Here is a 24298-nt window from a genome sequence, read left to right as displayed (position 1 = left end):
CCAGAGCTGGTACAGCTGCACAGAGCTCAGGTCAAGCAATTCAGCAGGAGTGACCTACATCACTGTTTGCAGGGCTGCCTCAAACCCTCCAGGGTCTGACGGTACCCGAGAGCAGGAGGAGGAAATTGGCTCATGTGTTCTCAGTTCTAAGAATGCTGTTAAGGAAAGCTATGCAGCCTATTTGTAGGGTGGGTATGTTGGAAATAAAAACCCAGATATTTTTCAAACTTTTGACCCCATAGCATTTAGTGCATGCTTTTTTATGTCGAGGACTCTTGACAGTTTCGTTTTTTTTTTTTTTTTCCTTTGAAGATCTTTTTTAGGGACAAAGAAAGAATACGAATTTGATTGCATACAAAATGTAAAATGTCATCAGGAGTTCATTTTGAACACAGTTGCAGATTTCCTGCACAAACTCTTTTCTCTTTATCCTACTGAGCATTTGTTTTTCAGTGCTTTGCCAGCTGTAATAGCTCTGGGCATAACACGGGTAAGAAGTCTGAGATTTTTGGAGATGTTCCTTTTGGAACAATGGTGGAAGCCATTTGCCAACACAGACTTGACCCAGTAGTTGTTAGTTTAGCTTGTCACAGCTAAATTATGTTCTGTACTCAGAGCAGATCCCTTGATCACTCCCTTGGGGGGTCTCTGCCTTGCACAGCAATGTGTGTGCTGGTGAAGACCTTCAGCAACCTGGGAGTTTGGGGTCCTGAAGCCACTGGTGCCTTGCACAAAAAAGTGTTCCAAGTACTCATGAATGCTTTGTTGGGATTTTGAAATACTGAGCTGAATTGCTTGCTGGAAAAGCAGTTTACATTTTTAATTTAAAATTTTTTATTCATTCTCAAAATAAAGAAGTCCTTACTCTCCAAAGAGTAGCACTCTTAGAAGCACATCAGAAATCTAATGCTGAATATGTGGAACAGTCATTTTTGAGCAAAGGATGCTTTTAGAGATGTTTTTACAGTTTTGTTGCTTTATGGGGGAGATTTTCTCAAAGCACTGGGAAGGATGAACACAACAGATGTGCTGACTTGCACTAGGATCTCCGTTTTTTTTGCTCTTCAGGTGCTTTTGAGAATTTCCCCAAGGACAAGGTGGGTTCTTGACTAAATGGATTTCATCAACTTCTCTTTGGATTTGCTAAGCATTAAATATTAATTATTGAAAGTAGAATGTGAAATTCAAGAGGAAGTTTTGCTTTTGGAAATCTTTCGTAGCAGTGCCTTGTTTAATGAGCAGATCTTTTAGTGAATTGAAGAAACTCAAATCTCACAGGGTGAGCTCCAGTTTTCTACTTGTCCTTATCTTTGATGTCAGTGGCAAGCCCTTGAGGGCTGTGAAGGAAGCATTCTTAGGAGCTCTGTGGGTCAGAAGTGCATGTCCTGATTCTGATCACTCACACTGTCACCCCTCTGCTCTCCAAAGAGGAAGGGCATTTCTGTGAAAGTTGATGTATGTTTAGGAATGGCTTTTTCTGTAGCCATTGCATCTGCAGTCTGTGTCTTATTGCATGGGGAAAATGTTATTGCCACCCACAGATTCTGTCAGGAAAGGATTAAAAGGTCAGAAAAACAATGGAAAAGCAATATCATTTTAATTACTTGATAAACTACAGACCAAGGCCTTTCATGATTATAATGTTCATGAAATATCTTGGTTACAGTACTTGTGTCATTTACAGAGAGAGAAAACCTCTTTCAAAATTGTCAGTAGAGAGAATCTGGCCTTCTTTGTTTCTAGATGACAAAGGTGTTATAGCCTGGTGCACAGTTTTTGTATTTGACATTCTTACTTGTTGAATAACTAATTTAAGGTGTTCAGTTGAGTTTTGCAAGTATGTACTTTTATTGTTTTATGAAGGGTGGTTCTTAAATACATTCTTAAATTTACCATTTTAAATTTTTGTTTTGCTCATTTGGTAAGCATTTTAAATCATGACCTGAATAATTTTATGTGATATCTCTCGATATATCCTGAGATAATCACTTCAAAAGTATTACTCCAAATGCCTTTGCTTGGATACAAAGTGCTCATAGTAGGCAACTAAATGGATGTTACATTCCTATTTCACAGGATGCTGAGAAGAGGCACTTACCTGTGAGTTCACACTAAAGCAGTGAGAGTCTACCTCTAACCTATTTAGTTCCTGCACCTTTTTTCATCATCACACTTGTCTTCCAATATCTCCTCTCAGTGAATCATGGTATTAGTCAGAGTCCTTCTCCTCCCACTTGACTCCCATCTTTTCATTATCAGCTTCTTCCATTCCATTGTTGAGTCTGAGCTTTAGTTACTAACAAGTGTTACCCCTGCTGCAGTAGCTGTTCTCTGGCCTCTCCTTACTCCTCATCACTGCAATGTCAAAAGTCCTCCAGGAATGTTTTTCATTTTAGCCAAGGGACCACACAGCTAGAAAGAAATCTGCATAGGGAATAAGAATATAGTGCAAAAAGAATATAATTTTGTTTTGCCATTTTCAATGGCCCTTTTCTGTGCACACTTAGGTTTGGCTGGAATGTTCGTATTTGCAAACTTGTAATGCAACTGCACTGCCTTCTTGTCTTTCCACAATTCTAAGAAACCCTTTATTCACCGTTTCCTGGTTAGGGTCTCTTGTGTCCAGAGATGGGTAGTGGATGCCTTCATGATCATGTTTTTATGTAGTAATACTAGTTAAAAAGTTATTACTCTATAGACAGCTACCTATTGAATACAAAAACAACATTGGGAATAATCTGTAAAATATCTTAAGCTAGCCTGGCTTTGGAAAGTCTAAAGCATTTATTTTTTTTGATGAAGCAGAACAAAGTGATTACATCACACCTAATTAAAATGTAGAATTTTTACCAGCTCATGACCAGCTCAGACAAACAGTAACTTGCCCAATGTTTGAGTTCAATTAAAATATTTAAAAATATCTAACATTTGTTGCATTCATATTGTACTTAAATAAGCAGTAATGACATCAGATGTCAGCCTGAATTTATGACATTAATTGCTCTTATAAGTTGCTCTCCTGACCTGTATATTTTCCATACTAATCCTGACTTTTGCTGGAAACTGAATAAAACTATAGTTAACTGTTAAAACTGCATAGCCAAAAGCAGAAATCTGATTACCATAAGACTATATTTAATAAGTATTATTCCACAGTTTAGAAACAATGTGGTGAAAAGTCCAAGTTTTGAAAATGCTGATAAAAAAAGTTTGTATGTGGTAGACCAGTCAGTGTGGGTTAGAGCAAACAAAAGTCATGTGCCTGAGTTATCCAATTGCTCTGTCAGCCTGACAACATGAATGCTATCAGTGTATATTTCTTAAACTTAAACAGATGCTAAACTGTCCTCAATGTTCTAAGTCTCTTCATTGCTGAGCTCTTTGCTGCTTAATAAGTCAACTGAATTTAATCTTGCATGAAGTGAAGTATCTTAAATGTGCAGTGTTGTGCTCCTTCTATTAAGTCAACAACTGCCCCAGTGATACTGTGTAATCCTGTGGATTTCAGTTGAAAGGTTGCCTAGTTTTGCCTCTTTAGTTCATCGGAGTTTGATGTTTGAGCCAGATTTTGTTCAGTTTGTTGAATAAAAGAATGTAGAACACAAGACATGAAATGAACACAAATATCAGACTACCAAGGAAAAGTTGTTAATGTATTCACAACAACCACTTAATTACCCATTAAAGTCGTTGGCATAATTTTTCATACTATATTAGTAGACGTATATTCAATAGACATTCAGTGACATCTGTCTGAAATGTGCCCTTCCTTTTTTCAGCTATTACAAAGAACATTCTGTTTAGCTTTCATTTTGGTTTGTTTGTATAGTGACAGCAGTCTAAAATAATTTCCAGCTTACTTGCATATGTATACTAAATTTCCCTAGTGTCACCAGCTGTTTGATCACAGAATCATAGTAGCTGTCCTTGACAGAGTTCATGCAGAAGCATATCTCAAGCTGTGTAATGTGAATTTTAAATCAATCTCTTCAGTTTTCTTGGTTTGTATATTACATGCTCTCAACAATATAGATTATCCTGCACATATAAACTGTAAGCATCAAATATTTGGAATCTGTATTAACTTCTGTGTAGGATTCAAAACGTACCTGCATAAGAAGAGAACTGGGGATCACCAAAACTGTTTTGGTAAAGAAGTTGCTAATAATTTTCTAGAGAAGTAGTATTTATTTTTTTCATATTGTTCTGAAAATCTTTGCAGAACTGTTATTATTGCAATTACCTGCAAATAACTATTGGGCTAGAAGAAACTCTTGCAGAAATAAGCAGCCTCCATGAGCTAAAAGAATATTGTACAAAAGTCACGAAGACATTTGCATGGCTCTCTAATAAGAAAACAGACACGTGAGTAGTAAAGACCTGTGGAGGCTTTTCTGTTACTTCCTTGGCAACAACTGCACAAAGACTGTGAAAGAGGGAAGCTGTCATTGTGTGGGGGCGATCTGGGCACTTTAAGAACTTGTGCCTCTCATTTCTCTCTTCATTTAGGGATTGACCAGAAGGAATGTTAAATGTAAACTCACTGTAACTTTGGAAGTGATGATTGGAACTGCATCTTCAAATCAAACTATCACAGCCTAGTAGTTTTCTATCTATGCTAGATTTCTCTAAAGTTCTCTAATTCTCTAAATTCACTAATATCTCCAAAATTGTGAAATTTGGTCTTCATTCGGTGCTGGTCTTAAAATCTAAACTTGATTTTGAATCACATTTGTGTATGGCTGTCCATCCAGGAACACAGACAGCTCATTTCCCTTGTGCTTAGGTGTAAGAATCTAGCTTTTCAGAGTCCCTGACCATCTCCATAAACACAAGATCCCCATCAGCCCTTCTGATATGGCACAATGAAGAGAGGACAGAGGGAGCTTTACATGCTGTGTAGCAGCAGAACATGAAGCTTAACAGAATTGCTTCTCTGTACAACAGAAGTTCTTTCTTATTGTAAAGCTAATTTAAGACAAGCCTCATTTAGGGAAACCAATCCCAAATCCTCAAGTCAGAGGTGGAAGAGACACATTTGTAAAGAGTTATTTGCCTCTGGCTGAAAAAATACTAAGGGTAGCTGCAAAGAAAGATTGAACTTCTCTAATACAGCAGTTCATAACAAGTATTAAAGCCCCTGTGAGGAATAGTTTCATACTGTCTGATTGTCATGTCCGACGTTTTTATTGCACAAGTGCTTAAGGTGCTGTACTTCAGCCAACACACAAATAAATTCTTTCTAATGTTTGTTAAAGGATATATGGTCAATGTCCTGGTAGTTCATATGCTTTTACTGTGGAGTTTTGATCTTGATTTATGCAGTTCTCTGGCTTAATTTTTAAAATACCAGAATTGTCCACTCAATTTTCCATAAGATATTTTAGTTCTAATGGTGAACCTGTGCGTTTTATTCCAGTATGTGTTTTCAGAAATGAGTATTTTGTCTTGGTTTGAACTCTTAAATCACTGCAGACACACAAGCACGCAGAATATTGAGTGTTCACTAACTTCTCTTGTATGAAATACTGATTAGAAAAAAAGTGTTACATAAAGATCCTCACTTTCATGTCACATGGTGGCCAGACACAGCAGCTGAAACCCACATTTAGAAATGAAAACATTTTAATATAGTGAGAGTTGATAGACATGCATCAAAGTGAAATGTTATTTTTGTAGTGATCAGCAGGCTTCAGACCTCCCAGGCTAATCATAAACTTTCGAGGCCAATACAGCTAATTTGTTCTCCTATTGCCACTGGCCTCCAACTCCCTTTCCAAAGGGAGACGTCACACTTGCTGCTAGCTGGAAAATTATCAAAAGGCCTTCTATTTCTGCTTTTTTCTTCAAGCCTGTTACATGTGTGATACTTTGGTTGTATATACAGTGTCTATGGGTGTGTCTTAGATGTATTCCTGAATAGAACTTGGATGAGCTACCCTCTCCTTCTCTCAGCTTATGTTGCATAGGTTACAGCAGCCATATGTTCAGGCCTCAGCTCTTCCTCTAAATCATGCCCTCCTTTCTTCCTGGAAGTGTTAACCTGGGAGAATAAGAGGGGGTTTTGTGTATTTGTCCAGGCTATCCAGATGTAGTACATTATGCCCAGTGCTACAAAACAGTAAATTTCTACAAAGTTACACCAACCATTTTTACTTGTGTGGAAAAGGCACTTTGAGATGCAGAACAAGTATTCCAGAGGACAGCTTAAGATGATTAAGGTTGCCAGATTGCATCAAGTCAGTCTGGTCAGAGCTGCTTTGAATTGGCAGATGCTGTTCGTCAGTGTGTCAGCAGGCTGGAGTTGAACAAGATACAGACCCTAGATGTGCTGGACATTTGCAGTTCTCTAAGAAAAAAAAAAGTCAGAATTGGAAATAGCACCAACCAAACGAAAGCCAGTCCGAATCTCTGTACAGGTGATGGTCACAATTAGGCCCCTCTGCTGACAGAATACAATTCCTGTGATGCTTTGTTAGCTGTATCTGTTACTGCTTACATGTTAAATGGGGCATCCCTGAGTACGCTTTCCTTTTGAACTTTAAATAAGCTTTTTATCATCATGATTTCATTTTTTCTTCAGCATTTTGATGGGTGAAATGAGCACGTTTTAATCAGATAAAGAAGAGCTTTGTGTGTAGCGTGGGCCTATGAAACACTGTAGGTTGAAAGAGCAGATGAGTGTGTAAGGTGGACAGAGGACTTTGATATCAATTATTAAAAGAAAGCAGAATTCATCACAGATAGAAGTGTATAATTTTTATATACTCAAAAATATTTCTGAATATCTGTTTAAACTCAAACTTGAATGGAATTTTAGTTGTAAAGGAAAAATTATCTACAGATATGTATTGTAATACAATTTAAAAGATTTTGATTTTGTTGTGGTTTCTTTTCCAAATGCAGACAGAACCAGGTGCATTTTTAAGATTTCATAGCCTGTTATATGAAATGATAGGGAGCTAATTTAAGAATCTTAAGATTTTGTCTGCAAAAGTGTGTTACAGAAGATTGGAAAAAGTAAAATCAGTCTATTTCAGAAGCAGTGTATTTATACTGCTGCTGCTGGATTTAATTGTGTGCAATAGGTGGGTTCACATGCTCAATATATCCCTGGGAATTCCTGTATTCCAGTGTCCCCACAGACTAAGCAAGTGTATGTTCAGAGTAAGCATTGTGTGATTGATGTGAGTAGTAATAGTGGTGGTAAACTGAGGTGTGCTATAGCCTGATTGAATTTATGGCAGAATGCAGAATGAGATGCAGAATTGTCATGAGTTGCATAAAAAGTCTCTTCTAGAGCAAATTCATTAGAACTTAATTTCATATAAAATTAAGAGTTTGAATTTCTTAAGCATAATCCCAATCCACTTTTCTGAATTTGTAAGTAATTCAAAAAGAATTTCCAGCTCAGAAACTTGTTGCAAATCTGTCAGTTATGCACATACTGTACAATGTATGACCGAGATGGGTGCAGCATTCAATACTTTCAAAGGTTTGACTCTTACAAAAATGTTCTCCATAGTCTTACTGTAGCCCAAGTAAAAACAGAACTACCTTAAAAACTTCCAAACTTCTCTGTGGTCAGCTGACCACATCTGATACACTAGTAACAGTCCTTATTGCAGAGCAACTGTTAGCTGTCTTTTCTCCTTCTGCTTTAGGAATTTCATTGATGAGTTTGACTAAAAATTCTTAGATGCTTAAATGCAAAGAGAGATTTTGCTTTCAGCTCTTTTTCAGAATCACACTTTTGACATTTTTCTTTGTCCCTTCAAGTGTAAGATGCACCATAATGTAACTGATCAAACTGTCCTGTTTGTTTTCAGTTTGGAAGAGGAATGTCAAATTAAGCATAATGGGGATGTCTTTTGGATTAAAACCCTATATATTCTTCCAATTGAAACATTGTGTTAGAATACTCATAACATGAAGTTGCTTAGAGAAGACATTTGTTAAGGTAGGGGTGTCTGTGTGTTGTTTTTTTTTCAGCCATATAATGGACAGTCCTTGCTTCCCACTATTGTATCCAATTAAAAAAATAGGTTTTTTAGTCTACAAGTTACCCTTTATGGTGCTGCTGTAGAATATTGGCTTGTATATTTCTGTAGGGATTTTTGTTCCCCTTCTAATTTTTATACAAAATGACCAGGTGATAGCAGCAGTCTTTCTCAATTTTAAAATTTGCTGGAAAAGCTATATTTGATTTCAAATCTAAACCTATCCATCACTTTGTGTTCCCGTGTAAGTACAAGTTGTTTTTGTAATATGGCTATTGTGTGAAGGTGAAAACTAAGTACTGCTGTTGGATTCTCCACGCGGGTCTCTGTTTTGAAAGCCCTGCTTGCCAAAGATGTTCTTGTACTTAAATAAGCCTTATGGGTAGGATAATATTGCAAGAGGAATGTGAAGGAGCATTAATATGGCTGAGTGAGGCCCTATATGTTTTCCTTTGAAATATCTCCCCTGCTTGCCAAACCGCCTTGGCAGGGAATAGCATGAAGCCTAGATGGGGAATTGTGGATGTGTCCTGTATTTTTCTCCACGATGAAAGGAATAGTCTGTGGCTCCTACACAGATTGAAAGGCAGTGATTGAAAATGTTGGGGTGGTAGGACAGACGTACTGAAGGGTCTAATTGGTAATCTCCTAAAATACCCTCAGAAGCTGATTATGCTCTGCCTAATAATACATAGAATAGGTGATCTTGCATCTAAAAAACTTCTCTTTTCTTAAATATATTGTCCTTCTAGATATGGATATGAGAATATTTACTAAAACTAAGTATAGTATCTGACTTTGAATCCTTCACAGTTAGTTTTTAAGAGGAAATTAAAAAGTCAAGTTTTTTTCCTAGAAAGAAAGGTTACCAACTTGAAATCCAGTCCTTTCTAAACAGTTTCTTTAGTGTCTCTAGGCTGCAAAAAAGTCTTCATAAGTTATATTACATGTCCTAAGAATGAGATTTTAAAAGCTGTTTTTAAGACAGATGCCTAGTATTCTGTGGTAATAGTTAATAATTAATATTCTCATTCAAAGAGTAGTGCTTGATTTAATTTTTTGTCTATTTTGGCTTTGGATGAGTAGTCACTAGGGTTCCATGGCAGATTGAATTTGTTTAATGCCATTTACCGCCATATTTTAGCCTGTGTACTAAAGTATTGTCTTGATCCACTTGCACATAATGTGTTTAGGAATTTGAAACATTACATATTTTGTATGAATTAGACTTCTGCTCTAGTATATTTTGCAGGATTTTGTACTGCAAATTTTTATCTATGAAATCTTTCATAAGAGAGAAGAATATCAGTTCTTTTCAGTAAAAGTAAAAATGAGAAAAATCTGTGTGTCATGTTAGAAAAATGAATGAAATGGTTACTGGGTCTGAAAGAGAAGCAAACAGTTTCCAATCAACCCCACCTTTTCTGATTAAATATAAATTACTAAGGCACTATAAAACAGCTACTTACTTTGCAAGCTTGAGAGAAAAAAAAAATCATAGACCCAGCAGTTCAAAACATTATTAGGATATTTGTGGTTAAGAACAGATGCTGAAAACCTTATCATTGCACTTTATTTGGTGTTTTCTTGGAAAGGGATAAAATGACCATACTTAATTGTAAACTTGCTTCTAAAACAAGTAATGACAAATATGCAAACTTAAATAGACAAAACTGCCAGTGTGGAAATGGTGGCTGGATTTGTTTGCTTATTTGTCACTGGGGGAATTTATGTATCCGTGTGTGCCTTCAATCTCCATGCAGCTGTCCAGCATCATGGCAAAACCCAGAGAACCACAAGTGGACAAAAAAGTAAAGATGAGATAATTTTTTTTTTTTCAAAATTCTTAATTTTGTCATTGTTTTGGATGCTTGCACAAATCCCTTGACAGTATATCTAAACCAGCAGTGGTAAATGGTTTGCAAAACACACATGAAAAAGGCAAATCAAATATAAACCAGCTATGCTACCAATGGGCTGGCAGGGTTCTAACACTGATACCCCAGGGAAATAAGTACCTGCTGAGTACTATGAGTACTATGGCATTGGGCATGAGCTAGCACATGGAGCTGTACCTAAAAATAAGTGATACATTCATTGAGAAGTAGCTCATTGTGAGGAAATCTTCTTCTTTGTGAGGAAATCTGAAACATTCTTGGAAAATTATTTGAGATACGCTCCACACAAATATGAAATTATTGTATTGAAGAGATTTGGAAATGTGTAGGAAATCTTCCAAAGGACATCTTCCTTCCACAATGAAGGAATTTTCTGTGGGTTTTATTCACTTGATTCTTGTTGGAATTCTGATTGTTTTCCAGCCATGTGATGGTGTTGGCTGCACAGATGTGCTTTTACAACCAGATTTCTTAAGCAGTCTGGTTTTATGTCTCTCCACGGGCCTTTAAGATTAGAACTGGTATTATTGCTAGCTTTAACCCACGTAGACAGTCTGAGTATGGGGATAAAGTAATCAGCACCATTTGTGTCTTTCAAAATGCACAGAATGTTTCCTCACTTCCTTTATTCTAGGTGACCTTTTAAGAAGTAATTTTTTTCTTTGTGTTCCTACTAGAATTATTTCTATATTTATTTGACCTTGTTACCAGCAAACACTATTTCCAGATTTTGTGCCATTGTGTAGAGATTTTACACTGTAAAATTAAAACTGAAGGCTTTTTTAATATATATATACATACATATATAAATATATATATATATATATATATACACACACACACACACACACTGGTTTTAATATACCAAGGGTTACATGTAACTGCTGACAAATAAAATGGCATGCTAAGCGACTTCTTAAGAAAAGTTTTCAGAGTACCAGAAAACTTGATGCAGTCATTTTGGGCTTGACTCTACTCCTTATATAGTAGAGAAGTGAATTTGCCTGAATTTAGACAAGCTGTTTGTCCCATGAGAAAATTTGGCAGTACTGAACTTGTTTCAATTGTTGGAATCAGGAAGGGAAATTTCAAGTTAAATTATACTGGATCTGCTCTGGGTACTCAGAGACTCATCAGCTGTTTATTCAAGTATTTATCAGTTTGTGAGTTGCTAATCCAGTAGTAAATGAAATATTTGAGACACAAGGATGCATAATTATTTTGAGATGCTCCTTATCTAGTTTGAGCTGCATGTGAATTTTCAGAATTCATACACATGCCATTTAGCTCAAGATTTAACATAATCTGTAGCTATATGGTTCCAATTTCCTGTGTAACAGAAATCAGCCATGCAGAATTGGTCATTTTCAGAAATGGTATGTGTACTTGAAAGACACCTAGAAAAATTGAACGAAGTCTGCTCTAGCTGTGTGCTTCCCAAGCTTTTAAGCATGTGGGACCATTGTCCAGATAGCTGGAAGACTCCACGTACACTGAAGGTTCACTTGGTTCTAATGGGCAGCATGTGTTTAATAGGATTACTTTGAAAGCAAGCACATTTCTAAGATGAACTATCCAAAAAAATCTACTGTATAAACAATCAGATTCTCCAGAATTTTGTTTTTATCAAGGCAATAAAGATGCACAGTTTCTATTTATTTAGAAAGAGTTTGTTCATTTTTATACATTATAGATCTGCAGAGATAGAGAAGCCTTGTTCTAGCACTGCAGCTATGCTTCTAATTTGTACCTAATTTGCACCAGCAGTGTAACTGATCTGCTGGTGCTGTGTGTTTTTGACCTGGCATGGACCCCCAGTGATGAAAAATGAGCCTTTAGTCTACTAACAGGGTAGATTTTGACCTAGGCTGCTGTTAATTCTTTTAATTTGCAATGCATTAGAGGCAGGCAGTATGCTCAGACAGGCCTGTTGGTAGAGATGGTGAATTGGGAAGATGGAATCAAACAGAATATGGAGAGATTTTTGGGAAGGAATAACTGCATCTTTGACTCAGGAGTTTAGTAACTAGATGGGAAAAGTTGAGATGTGCTTGCTGCCCAAAGCGTAGGCTATAGTACTATGAGATTAGTTCTCTCTGCTCACTTCAGGTAACTTGGGATGTGTAATGAAATTACTTTGGAAACCTCCCAAGTTTTCAGTGAAACATATACATTTCCTCTGGCAACTAAACAGCTATTTTCCTTTTTTTTTTTTTTTTTTTTTCCTATCAGAAGAGGTTGGAAGCTTGGTATTTCTATAAACTATCAAAAATACAATAGATCATGATACAAGTCTTCCAAGATTCTTTCTATTCATCCTTTGGATCTTAATGTGTGATTTAGTTCCTCTGTGACATGAGAACAGAGGTGCCTGTGCTGTAGGATTGTCCTTGGCTCTGGTTCTCCAGCTGTATGACTCTTGCTGGGTTGTTGACTTTCTCTGTTCCATGGAGTGCTGCTCTAGTCCTGTCCCCTAATTAGTCTGTGTGATATGTGCAGTACTGACTCCTTGTGAGGTTACCTCTGTTTCAAGACTGTTGTTCCAGATTGTATCTGCTGCCAGATACAACCTCCTACCACCTTCCTTTTGCTTGGTTGATTTCTGCTACTGCTGGCCCTCTATACACATGGTTAGAAAAGTGAATTTTGGCCGGGACACAGATGTTCAGGGCTCTGATTATAACAGCTCTGACCAGCCTCAGCCTGGTGCTCACACAGGCTACCTCAGTAGCCACATTTAAATTGAGCCCTGGGCCTCCAGTCCCAGTTTGAGCTGCTTTGGAGGCAGCTTCGGTGTGGCTCAGCCTCAGTCCTGTGTGCCCTGGCCAAGACCCTACTGGTCAGCACCCTGCTCCATGGACTGGCTGCTTGGCTTGGCCCTGTGCCTGCCTTGGCACTACAGACTTGTTTGACCCTGGATCTGCCCTCCCTGGATCTGCCCTCCCTGGATCTGCCCGTCTCTGACTTGGAGTAGCAATGGCACAGAGTCCTGGCCAGTGAAAGCACCTGCCTTGCTGCCCTTGTTGGAGCTTGACACCTGACTCCCCATCCCTTTAGGGAGTCCCTGTCACTGCTGTCACTGCTCCCTGACAGTTTTTGAAGGTGGCTGATAGTGTTTTATTGCTAGTTTTAAGTAGTAAGCATGAAAAATACTGGCCAGCTTTTGCAGAGCTTTCTCTTCATCTTTAGTTGGCAGGAGGTGATGCTCTTTTCTTGCAAAAGTAGATCTTACCATAATGTTTTTTACACAGCTCCTATCTGCATATTGGCCTAGCATGTGTTACACTTGATCCACTCCTGGGAAGGACTCACAGTGATCTTCAAAGTTCTGTTTTCTTCTGTCTCAAAGAATATCATTAGTGCTTTGAGATTTTTACCAATGTAGAAGATAACTGGTCAGGTGATGTATATGCAGGAAAAGATGTTCTACCAGGGCTTCTTCCTCTGAAAGAATTTCAGAAATGTTTCCAAGCAAAACTGAAAATTACAGTTACATTCACAATCCTACCTGGTTAGTTTTCTCTTGGAGATGCTTGTTCCCATCATTTGATGATGGCATGTTTAAGGTAGCTGTCATTTGCCAGCCAGACACTTGGGAAAACAGCTGTTACCACTAACATCTAGTTCCAAGCTTTTTGTTCTGGATCTGAAGAGACTCTCCTTTATAATTCTGTTCTCATCGGAAGATGCATGGAGTTGGTTGTGGCATATTGTGTTATGCCATTTGGTACTTTTTTTTTGGTACTTTTCTGCTTATTTGATTTTATAGTTAAAACAAGTATACTTACCTGATCCAGATCTTGTTGTATCTTTAAATTACTTTCTACATGTAGAATTAGAAGTATCAACCTTTATCCCTCCTGAAGAAGTGAAAGATTTGAAAATACCCTGATTCAAACTCATATTTAGATTGTTTTACCTAGGAGGAGGCTTACTTTCCCCAGGAAAGAGATATGTGTTATTTGTATTATTTATAATTAATTTTATGTAGTTACAGATTATTTAGAATTTTTCATGTGGATTCATTTTTTTTAAATGGACCAACAGACTTAGTCTCATTTCTTATTTTAGGTAAAATATCCAAATATAGCACTGGTACCCAGTATAGGTTTATTCCAGGTTCGTGGCAGTTGCGAAGGAATGGGTTCTAATATTTTAAAGGGTAAGGTCTGCTTCTCCTTTGGGTCCTACTTTTACTGGCTGCTCATTTGCCACACTTCAACAGGAAACAGATCCAAATGCCTTATGTGAAACTTGGGTGATAAGAGGTAGTTTTCTAGAAATATGTGTCTCTTTTTTCATGCAGACAGAAAAGGAGATTAAATAGGATCCATCAAAGAACTCTTTTCCTTTTGGCTTCACCACTCTTTTGTGTATAGGATGAGGAAGAAGACAGCATGAATAATGTTGAATAATATGTTATGAAAATACTTAAGAAAATAATATCAAAGTTTAAGTGTGAGGAGAAACAGAATATGGTGCTAAAAATCTTAATGCCTTATTAGGAAAACAAAGACATTGATAAACAAATTCAGAAATAAAAAATTTTTGTCACAAGATGAATGGTAGTCATAAAAATTCAAAGTTCAAAGAATCATGTCCACTTGCTCTGTAGTCAAAACGTAGTGTTGGTCAAAGGAAGGAATGCCTCATAAATGTCGTCTTATTCTCCTTGCACTATGCAACTACTGTCTGGGGAGGCAAAGAGGTACTCTGAGAACTTGGGATATAAACCAGAATTCTATCATCAAAATACAGAAAATTGGAATATGGCCATGAAAAATACACATTGCAGCCCAGCCCTGGGCAGGTGATAACCAAAAGTCCTTTCCTCCCTCTAGCACATCGTAAGGCCAGAAAGGGGAGAGGGATAATAGATTCAGTAGCAAAGAAAAGCTTCAAGATGATAAATCAGTTTGAGGTTAATATTCAGCTTTTTGAAGTTGGACTTTCTTAGTAAAATCTGGCTTTGTAATCAAAAGTTTTAGCTTTAGGAAGTCAAGAGCAGGGAGAAGAGGGAGGAAATGCTCAGATTTCCTTTTAAGGGTTTGAGTGTAGTTTAAAAGCACCGTGCAGTGCCAGTACCATGTCAATAAGAGGAGAAAATGGGATGGTCAGGAAGGTAACTTGTTATTATGGAAGGAACTGACAACTTCCACTGCTGTAGCCTACGCTGGGTTGACCTAAGTACAGACCAATGTCTGAAACTTGCTTTGTAATGCTGTTCTCTCAGGATGTCGTAATACCTTTTTAATGGTGTGTACTTTCTCAACTGATCTCTATTTCCTCACAAAAGAGAAAGAAAAAGATGATAAACAGAGAAATGAAACTTGGAGTGACTTTAGATGACAAACAAGTGGAAAAATGAGGATTGTGCAGTTTAGGAAGGGAAGCAGAACAGAAGTTGAAAATTATGTTGGAAAGTAGTTGCTCAACAAAAGTATTAGTCAGAACACAAAGTGACTGTATGGAATAATTGATTACAAACTGTTTAAAGAGCATTTTTGCACAGCAACCCTTTGTTTTTTCCATAAATGTACAGTGGAATCAAAAAATTATTAGACATACAGATTGAGAAGTAAATCTCTTGCTTCATTATGTGAAGTAGCAGCAGGAGATATGCTGCTCCATGCAGTGGAGTATTCTGGTAGCCAAACAATATTTCAGTTTTAGAGACATAGCTATCCCCTTGAATACTTTGTACAAGAAATTATGTGAAGTCAGCTGCTTTCCTAACAAAACAATTGAGCAAAAAGGTACAAATAAAAGCTGTGAGTTACTTGGTAAAGTGTTAGTATTTCATATACTAAATGAAGTTAAAACTTCAACCAAGAAAGAATGCTGAGGTGCAGTGGAATATGTGTGAGGCTCTGGGACTTGATTCCTCCAAGGTGCTGCACGTCTGGGCTTCCCTGCACAGGGCTCCATGTACTTAACCCTCAGGCTGCAATCATAGCTCACTCTTTGTCTTCCTCCCCAAGCTGTGTGGGTTTGGTTTTGTTCAATGGCACCTATAAAAGTCTAGATACTCCTTGGTCCTTCTTGTACCTATTGTGATTTCATCTGCTGAAATCTAGATTCAGTATGATCATGGCTCTACAAAAAGGACTGCAATAGCAAGAACTGCTTTTGCTGTAGAAGGCAGAGGATAGGAGAGAATCTCTTGCCCTCTTTCATCACCCTGTCTGCCACTGAAATGCAGAAACCAGGGGAATGGATGCATACGCCTTCACAGGGATAAAGAAATCCCTCAGTGCTTCAGCTGCAGTATTTCCTGAATCCAAGAAGGTAGGGTAGGGAAGGGCATTTTTCTGTCTCCATCCTTCTCAAGTACACTAGGTTTTTTTCAAGGAAAATGCATTCTTTCTGCAGTCTAAATTACCTGTCTGCTCAGGCACACATAATGTGGCAAGAGACTTCTTTATTTCAAGTGTTTAATTTAACACAAACATTATTTTTAAAACAAAAAAGAAAATAACCTCATAGAAGGAATTTTGAGTAAAATGTTATGGCCAGCGTCTTTCAGTAGTTCAGGCTAAAGCACAGTGGTAATTTATTTTAGCCTTAATACATCTGAATAATTAATTCAGAAAGGAATGCTTCCTGGAAAAAATGAGATGAGGTAATGATTGGAAATGCCTATCTGACAGCTATAAATATGGCAGCCATCTTTACACATGACTTCATCAACATAAAAATTTTCTCCCTTCCTTCTTTTTTTAAAGTAACCTGTAGATCACCAACTGGAAAAAATGACCAATTAAAATAAAACCAAAGCATACTAGATTTTCCACATGATCATGTAATTTGTACTGAATTTCTTGTACATTCAGCCTTTTTACTCCTCTGTTAAATTTTTACATGTAACACTGAAATAAAAACCTAACACCTTTTCTTAAATAGCAGTAGAATGTGCAGTGTCTACTGCTTTTCCTGTTAGTGATTCCTGGAAGATGGTGTCTGTCCAAAGCAAATGAATGCTATTTTAAATACTTCTTTTAAGAAACAGTTAAAGGACTTGTTGGTTATGCTGTAGCAGCAAGTTTGTTTTGGCCTTCATCTTACTTTTAAATAGTTCTTTGGTTTAGGTGTGTCAACTGAGCTGGCATTGATTCAGTGGCATTGATGTTGCACCTGTAGTGACAAAACATGAATTAGAGTAATTATTTTCACTTGTATGCAAAATGCACAGAAATTGTCATTGTGTTGGTCTGAAGTAACTCAGCCTGAAATATGTAGTCATCCTTCATGTTATCTTGCTTTAAGAATTTGACAGTTAAACTCTACAAACATTGAGGCTATAGGAAGTAGAGAGGAAGTCTTTAAAGGCTATAGGAAGTAGAAAGGAAGTCTTTAAAAGCTTGTTTTGACTTGTGTTTTGTCTATTATTACTTTTATATTAGGAATTTGGTCAACTTTCTAAGCTAATATACCTTTAGCAGAAAGCAGTAGCAGTAATACTTCTGATAAGTTTAACAAACTTGTCCTCTTTGAAATTCAGGTGCCGTTGCCTCAGGAGGAAGGTAGTAAGCAAACTTCATAAACTAATTGGTATTTCCAAACCCTTTGAGACTGACAGCGAATTTTTTCAGAGATGAATGTCAGTACTTTCTTAATAAACACTTTACTATCCAAAGGTACTTTTTTTCTTTTGTGTATTTTTATTTCTGAGAAAAAGAGATAGGAACTTTTTCCCAAAACATTGTGATGGCTTTTTCAGGTTTTGGTTTTTCTTTTTTTAAACTATAATTTTGGACTTTCTATCTCAATTATATACCTAAAATAGATATGCTATTATTTTGCTACGTTTCTAAGTAAAAGCAAAGGTGTTTTTATGTTGAAATTACTGACATCTTGTTTCTTCTATTTTACTGTTGCAAGGTATTTTGGTTTCTCTATCTGCTACTGCACAACTTCATATCTGAAATAGCTCATCAGTCATAAGCTGATTTTTTCTATTGCTCCAGTACTTTTGTAATCTCCAGTGTAGTGATTGTTGAGGTTTGCAGAGAAGTTCTGATCATGGCTGCAGCAGTGCAAGTAGAGCATAGGGTAAAGTTTCAATTTGCTCTGTGCTGCAAAGGAAGGCTGCACTTAGGCCTGTGAACCAGCACAATTTCATCCAGTTCAGTGGGATAAAGCTTGAAGGCACAGGAGCATGTATGAGCAGATCTCTTGTCTTAACATGGAGAACAGAGCACCAGCTTCTGAAATTCAGAGAATTCTGTCTGTATTTTTCATAGAGGAAAAATTAAATGCATATGGAAAGAATTAGTTGTATGACTTATTAAATGGGAATGTAGTACACTTTTCTGTGCTCAGAAACTCATCCTAAGTTAGACTTCAGTTAGATTTCAGTTCAGTTAAACTTCAGTAAGATTATTCATATTTGCAGAAAATATACTGCTTTGGGGGATGATCAACAGAAAGGAGACTAAAATCACAGGTACTCTTCATTTCCTTAACTTTGCTTTTCTGCCTGCCAATAAAGAAGAGAAGATGGGCAATATTGTGCCAGTGCTATGTATTTATTCAGAAAAACTAGTTCACTTTATAAAGAACAGCAAAACAAGACAGAGTTTAATTTTATGGAAGCAGTGGTCAATCTGCATGGAGGACCTTTCATCATTGGAGCTTCTGTTACACACTGCAATCTGGAATGGTGTGTTCTTTAAAACTTTTTCAAGCACTGAATCTATTTTCAGAGTATCATAGTTGCAGCTCTTCTGTTGGAAGTGTTTTGAACTCCAGTTTAGTTGGCAGTTTGCTCAATATCCTTTTTCCTTTTGTAGTACATCTAGATATTTCAGAAAAATATGGAAGGACAGATTGGCTTTCTGACAGGGTTTTGATGGAAAATTTCCTTAAGTTTATTTGGCTTTATGTTTTCAGTCTGAAGACTTTGCCATAGGCAACCAGCTACAAAGTACCTGTAATGGCAGCTCTGCATTTAGCTGTCAGCACCACAGTATAATGTGCAAATCTTCTGCTTGCCTTAAAAGGGGAGAAAATACTTCTTCTCTGTAGGTCTTGAAGGGAGGTCTTGTATTTGTGAGAACAATGTAGTAATGGAGAGCTCTCAATGATTTTTGTCACAAAGTACCATTAAGGTTACAGTGTCAAGTTTTCAGAAGCTGCAGATTTGGGCTGTCAGTCACCATTCTTAAGAGTCCCCAGCTGACCACCTGTGGTCATTCAAATCACTTGGGAGAGCCACTCTTGATGTCTGTACTGAAACTCTCATTCTGGCTCTTAAATGTTCTGAAGCTTGTACTCCTCCCTCAAGGGTAGTCACCTGAAGAGGATTCTCTTGCCATTGAGACCCCCAGACCTGGCCAGCCTGCATTGCAGGGCCTCCTCCCTGGCGTGCCCTCGCTGAGCATGGTGCTCGCAGGTACTGCAGTGGTGCTGCCATGGCCACAGCACTGCAAGGCTGTGTATCAAAAGGGGAAGAAGAGGTTGACCTGTGAAAGGTGGTCTGCTGATTTGAGAGGCAAAAATGGCAGGGTTTTCTGGAGGTGCTGAACAAACACAGCATTGCGAGACAGGTTAGGCAGGAGAAGGTGGGATATTTATAGGCAATAGTGGGAGTCTGCAAAAGGAAAGAACTGAGAGGGAAGATGTACAGTGACAATCATGTCTAATTAATAGAGGTCAGATTTTGCCTTGCTTGAGAACCAGATATCCAAATGCAAATAGAACAGAATTCGGACTTTCAGCAGCAGTGCGAATGCTGATTTTCTGTACTGCTTTGGGAGTTTGACTGTATTTAATTGCACTTCTGAGGAAGACTATTTTATCTTTCACCTCTCATAGGAGAGGAAAAGATAGATTGGTAAAGCTAGTTTAAAAATAGCCTGAGGAGTCTGACATACTCAGCTGTGTATACAAAGCTCACCAAATTACAAAAAGAAATATAATACTTAGTAACGGTGTTCTTCTCAATTTCACCAACATTTTTACTTCCTGCCTCCTTAAATTTTGAGATATTTTCAAGTACCTGTATTGTGAGTTCATGTGGTTTACTGTCTGACATATGAGACCAGGTTATTCTTGGGTCATATTTTTGAGATATCCCCTGGAACCATATGGAGAAGAACTGTGTATTTACATGAAAGATGAGAATATAGTGTGGTTTTTTGACTTCAGGAGCTGGAACTTTTAGAAAGGCTTGCACTTCTGCTTGCTTAGTCAAAGCAGGTTATTTGATGGGTTGGATCATTATAAATCAAAATTTATTTTCTTCAGCTATAATATACAAATGAAAGAGAGATTACATCCATATTCTCCTCCAGAATTATTCTAAAGGAAGGAGGTCCATTTCAGGAAGCAGTTGTGACATTCTAGAGAGTGAACGGGCACCTGGGTTCCCCTGGGCTGTTGCCCTGGGGCCAGGGATGAGAGGCAGCAGGTTCTGACAGATAAAGCAGGATCAGGCCGTTCAGGTTGCAGGACTGTGCTGGTGTAGGGCTGACTGTAAAACCATAGGTTGCTTCTTGGTTAGATTTTAATTTGTGATTTATTTATGCTAAACTTGTTAATAAAAGGAGGTGCTGTACCTTTAAGTAGCACATACCGTCTAACCATCAACAGGCATCTCTTGCAGCAGCTTTAGCCTGTTTCTCCAATCATGCCTGCCTAAGTCAATAACGCTTTGCCAAAGCTCCTCGTGCATTAAAGGTTACCGTTTAGCTTGTTCCATGAATCACAGCAGATGCATAACTTGGCAGTGGCCATTTCTGTCCCTCCCCTTCTTCGCTTCATACTGACTGCAGCCCCCCAGCTCAGGGCTGGCCGAGCCCCCTCCCCCAGCAGGGAGAAGTCATTACATGAAGAGATCAACTTACCAGTTGTCTTCAGAGCAGTGGCTGAGAGCAAAGCTCCTGGTCGGACCGTGAGTGCGAGAGAAAGGGGGAGAGGGAGACGGACTCGTACCTACAAGAGTCAGGGCAGTGATCCTGAGACACAAGTGCATCTGCTAGCTGTTAGTACTTGGCAGAGGGTTTGCTCCTCCAGGGTAGCTCTAACTTTGGGTAATAATGTTTGTCAGCTACCTGATACTAACGTTGCTCTGCTTTCAAACAGCAATGTTAGCAAGACCTGGGGGTGAGGTAAGCAAAGTACAATGTCTTGTCAAAAATCGTCTTGTCACAGTTGCGTTTTCTTCGTATCTGTTAAGATGGACTGTGAATGATTTTTATGCTGTTAGACATTTTAGAATTGTGTTGTTTGTGTTGTGTAAAAAGCTTTTGGTTTGGTTTGGGTTTTTTTTTTTTTTTTGTTCGGGGGATCTTTGTTTGCTTTTTTGCTTTGGGTCTGTTTGGTTTTTTTTTTCTTTGCAAAAGCCAAAAGGTACTAAAGGAGAATAGTTTGAAACTTCACTTCTCTGGATTTGATATACAATACGCTTTCTATGAGAGATGACTAATTTGTGAATTTTTCTTTACTAACATACAGAGAAATATGATCCTCTGCAGCAGTAGATGGTATTGTTTTGTTCATATTTTCTGCAAAAATGTGCGCTAGAGAAAAGTTTTTGCACAGGATACATTCTGGGGATTGTGAGCATGTAAAAACTCCAGGCTTCATTACTTTAATAACATTCTTTTTGTGCATATACATGTAATGTTTAGTCTGGGGCAGGGCAGAAAGAACTTGATTTTTTAAAAACTGTATATCATATAATTAAAGAGGGACTTTATGCGTTCCTAGTATTCCTAATTCCTAAATCTTCAGCAGTGGTATAGAACAGCTCTTTATATGCTTTGAAAAGTTGCTGCTTGATTTATGAAGAGCCATTTTCCAGATTTTTGTCCTCATCAGAGCAGTTTGTCATCAAGTACTTATTTCATACCAAAGCAGAAATTTTCTGCTACTCTTTTGCCATTTAGGAAATAACTTAGCAGGCGTGGTACTATTAGATATAAAATATTCCATCTAATGAAATTACTTGCAGAAAACACATTTGATACTCATTCTCCCTTGCTCTACCTGAAGTGGGATGTGTAGCTGTGCATTTTAAATGAATCATTGGATAATTTTCTTCCATAAATATGCCTTCCTTAAGTAAGTCTTCTGAAAACAGTGATTCTGCTTTAAAGCTTTATTAGTGCTGTCATAACTTAATAGTTGCCTAATGAAGTCCAGATCAATTACTTTCCCTGGTAAAGGTGGAAGTGAACAGGAAAAAACACCTTGTCCAACACTGCGTGGTTGACGCTTTCTGTAGCTGACGTGTCTAGAAATAAACTTTCTTTCGCTTTCAGGGTGTTTTAATAAGAGAATCTGTAACAGCTTTGTTTCAAGAAAATGTCTCTTAATGAAATCTTATGCTGCCTTTGATCCAGTTAAAGCAGGGAAAGGTTTTCAGCAGTGTCTCAACAAATTTAAATGGTTTGATGATCAGAGCAACTGGAAGCTGATCATTGCCCTCTAGTTGTCACAGAAGTTTTTAACTTCCTGCTTGATTGTTATGGAGCATAGAAAATGATAGATGGACTCACCTTGTTCAGACTGAGGGACCTTAAAATCTGTGGTGGCTCATATGGAAAATATTTCTGTCACCACTGCATGCACATGTGGTCTTCAGAGATCCATATAAAGAACAAATCTAGAGCAGCAGCAGTGTTGCCTGCCAATTATCCTCGTTAGCAAGTAAAATAAAAGCAATGCTGTGTTCTTACCTGGAAATTAATTTCTGCTGTAAAAGTGCAATGTGTAATGTTTTAGCACTGTGATCCATATGCCAAGTGCTTTAAACTGGACTGTTATTCTTAGTTTTTCAGCTAATACAGCAGACATAATATAAAAAATTGGCCTGTTGATTTATCAATGAATTTTAAGTTGTAGATTTTAGCATAGGTAGTGAGAAATTTTCTCCTTTATTATGTTCATATGCCTAATTTTGGAAATTTCATAATAAAAATATACAGTGTCTACTGTTATTAATATAATATTTCTTTGTCCTGTATTGTAAGAGACCACCCGATAATCTTGTGCATTTCCCTGCTCCAGCTGCAGAATCTTGGCTACATAAATATTATTTCTCTAGGAAATTACTCAGTAAAGATTTTTCCTGTAGCTGACAGTGAAGACAGAGAAAATAAGTGAGAAGCCATTTTTTAAAGGAAGCTGAATTGTCATTTTGTGCTCCTTTCAACTGTTTTGTATACTTCTCTGAATATTTTAATTGATTTATAGGTATGTATTTTTTAACATTCTGCTCATAAAAGTGTCAGTTTTTGATAGATTATGAAGTCAATGGGAAGTTGCTTTTCTTGCCAGCTTGTTTTGTCTGTATTTTAATGCTACAGAACTTTAACTGTTCAAGAAACAGAAAATAACAAAAAATTCAAGTAGTATGTTTTTTGCCATATAATTCTTAAGGAACCCCTAACACTTGTTCTAATGTGTGTATGGTTATGTTCTGCTTTTCATTTGTTGTTGATTTAAGGCATGACTTGGCATGAAGTCAGTGAAACTGCATTGCATCACTTTTCCATCCAGGAAGGAAATAAGGTTGTGTAGATTTGCAACTTGCACCACATTTGTATGGCCAAGCCCAGAGTTTATGTGTGTGTGTGTGTGTGTGTGCTTCTCAGCAAATGAACACACTAAACTCCTAGCAAAACAATGCTTAATCAAGGCTTCCTCCTTCTCACTTCTTTAATCTGCTGGTTTGCAATCAGCTTTAGCAGGAAAATTGTTGGTTTGACCAGATACATTGGGCTTGAGAAATCTTTGAGCAGGCAAGGAGTTTACCTGAGGAATAACCCATCCCTGTATTTTCAGGTATTCCTAAGCCTGTCATTATTCTTCACTCAAAAGCAGGTAGCCTTTTAAACTCTGTTTTCTCAGAGTACTTGTCAGATATTTGCACATGCCTTGGGATTTTAGTTGATTCAACTGAACTTTCCCATTTTAGTAGCTTCTTTAATCCCATATAAATTGACCATAAATCAATACTGTCAGCCCTATCTGCCTCAGTACTGGTGTCAGTGAAGCTGTGCAAATGTTCCAAAGTCACCAGCCTGGCCTTCTCAGCAAAACCAAATTGTACCATTCTGAGCTTGGTTTGAATTGTTTTCTATTAGTTTTTTTTTTTTTAAATCAGTCTAGCTGACAAAAAGTGTGGACAATGGGAAGGAAGCCTCACATATAACTTCTGTGTTGATCTGTATTTTAATGGGATAAATAATCATAATCTGACTAATCATCAAAATACATAATATATGACTTAACACAGAACTTTCAACATGTTTAAGTGAACAGGAACAGGTTTTGAGATACCCAATTATTTTCAGTTCTTGAGTAGCAGTTGTTCAGATAACAGCATGTTTTGCCACCTTAACCAAGCTGTTTATAGAAGCAAGTTTTGTTTAAATATGTAGATACTCTTTA

General features: G+C 37.5%; 1 protein-coding gene across 3 annotated transcripts in view; it reads left to right on the top strand.

Moving 5' to 3' along the window:
* Positions 1–24298, top strand: part of THSD4 (thrombospondin type 1 domain containing 4) — a 242744-nt gene that overhangs the window by 130034 nt on the left and 88412 nt on the right. The window contains exon 1 of one of the 3 annotated variants that reach the window (XM_068204089.1): positions 20771–21009. The exons of the other annotated variants lie outside the window; for them this stretch is intronic. Within the exon in view, the coding sequence (XP_068060190.1) occupies positions 20938–21009 (72 nt within the window). The 5' untranslated portion in view covers positions 20771–20937. Of the gene's footprint in view, positions 1–20770; positions 21010–24298 lie in introns of those variants that run through there. 3 annotated transcript variants of the gene reach the window in all.

The sequence above is a fragment of the Anomalospiza imberbis genome, chromosome 13 (assembly GCF_031753505.1).
Source record: "Anomalospiza imberbis isolate Cuckoo-Finch-1a 21T00152 chromosome 13, ASM3175350v1, whole genome shotgun sequence".
Lineage (NCBI taxonomy): Eukaryota > Metazoa > Chordata > Aves > Passeriformes > Viduidae > Anomalospiza > Anomalospiza imberbis.
Note: the sequence above shows the minus strand (reverse complement) of the source record. Positions and strands in the feature narration are given on the sequence as shown.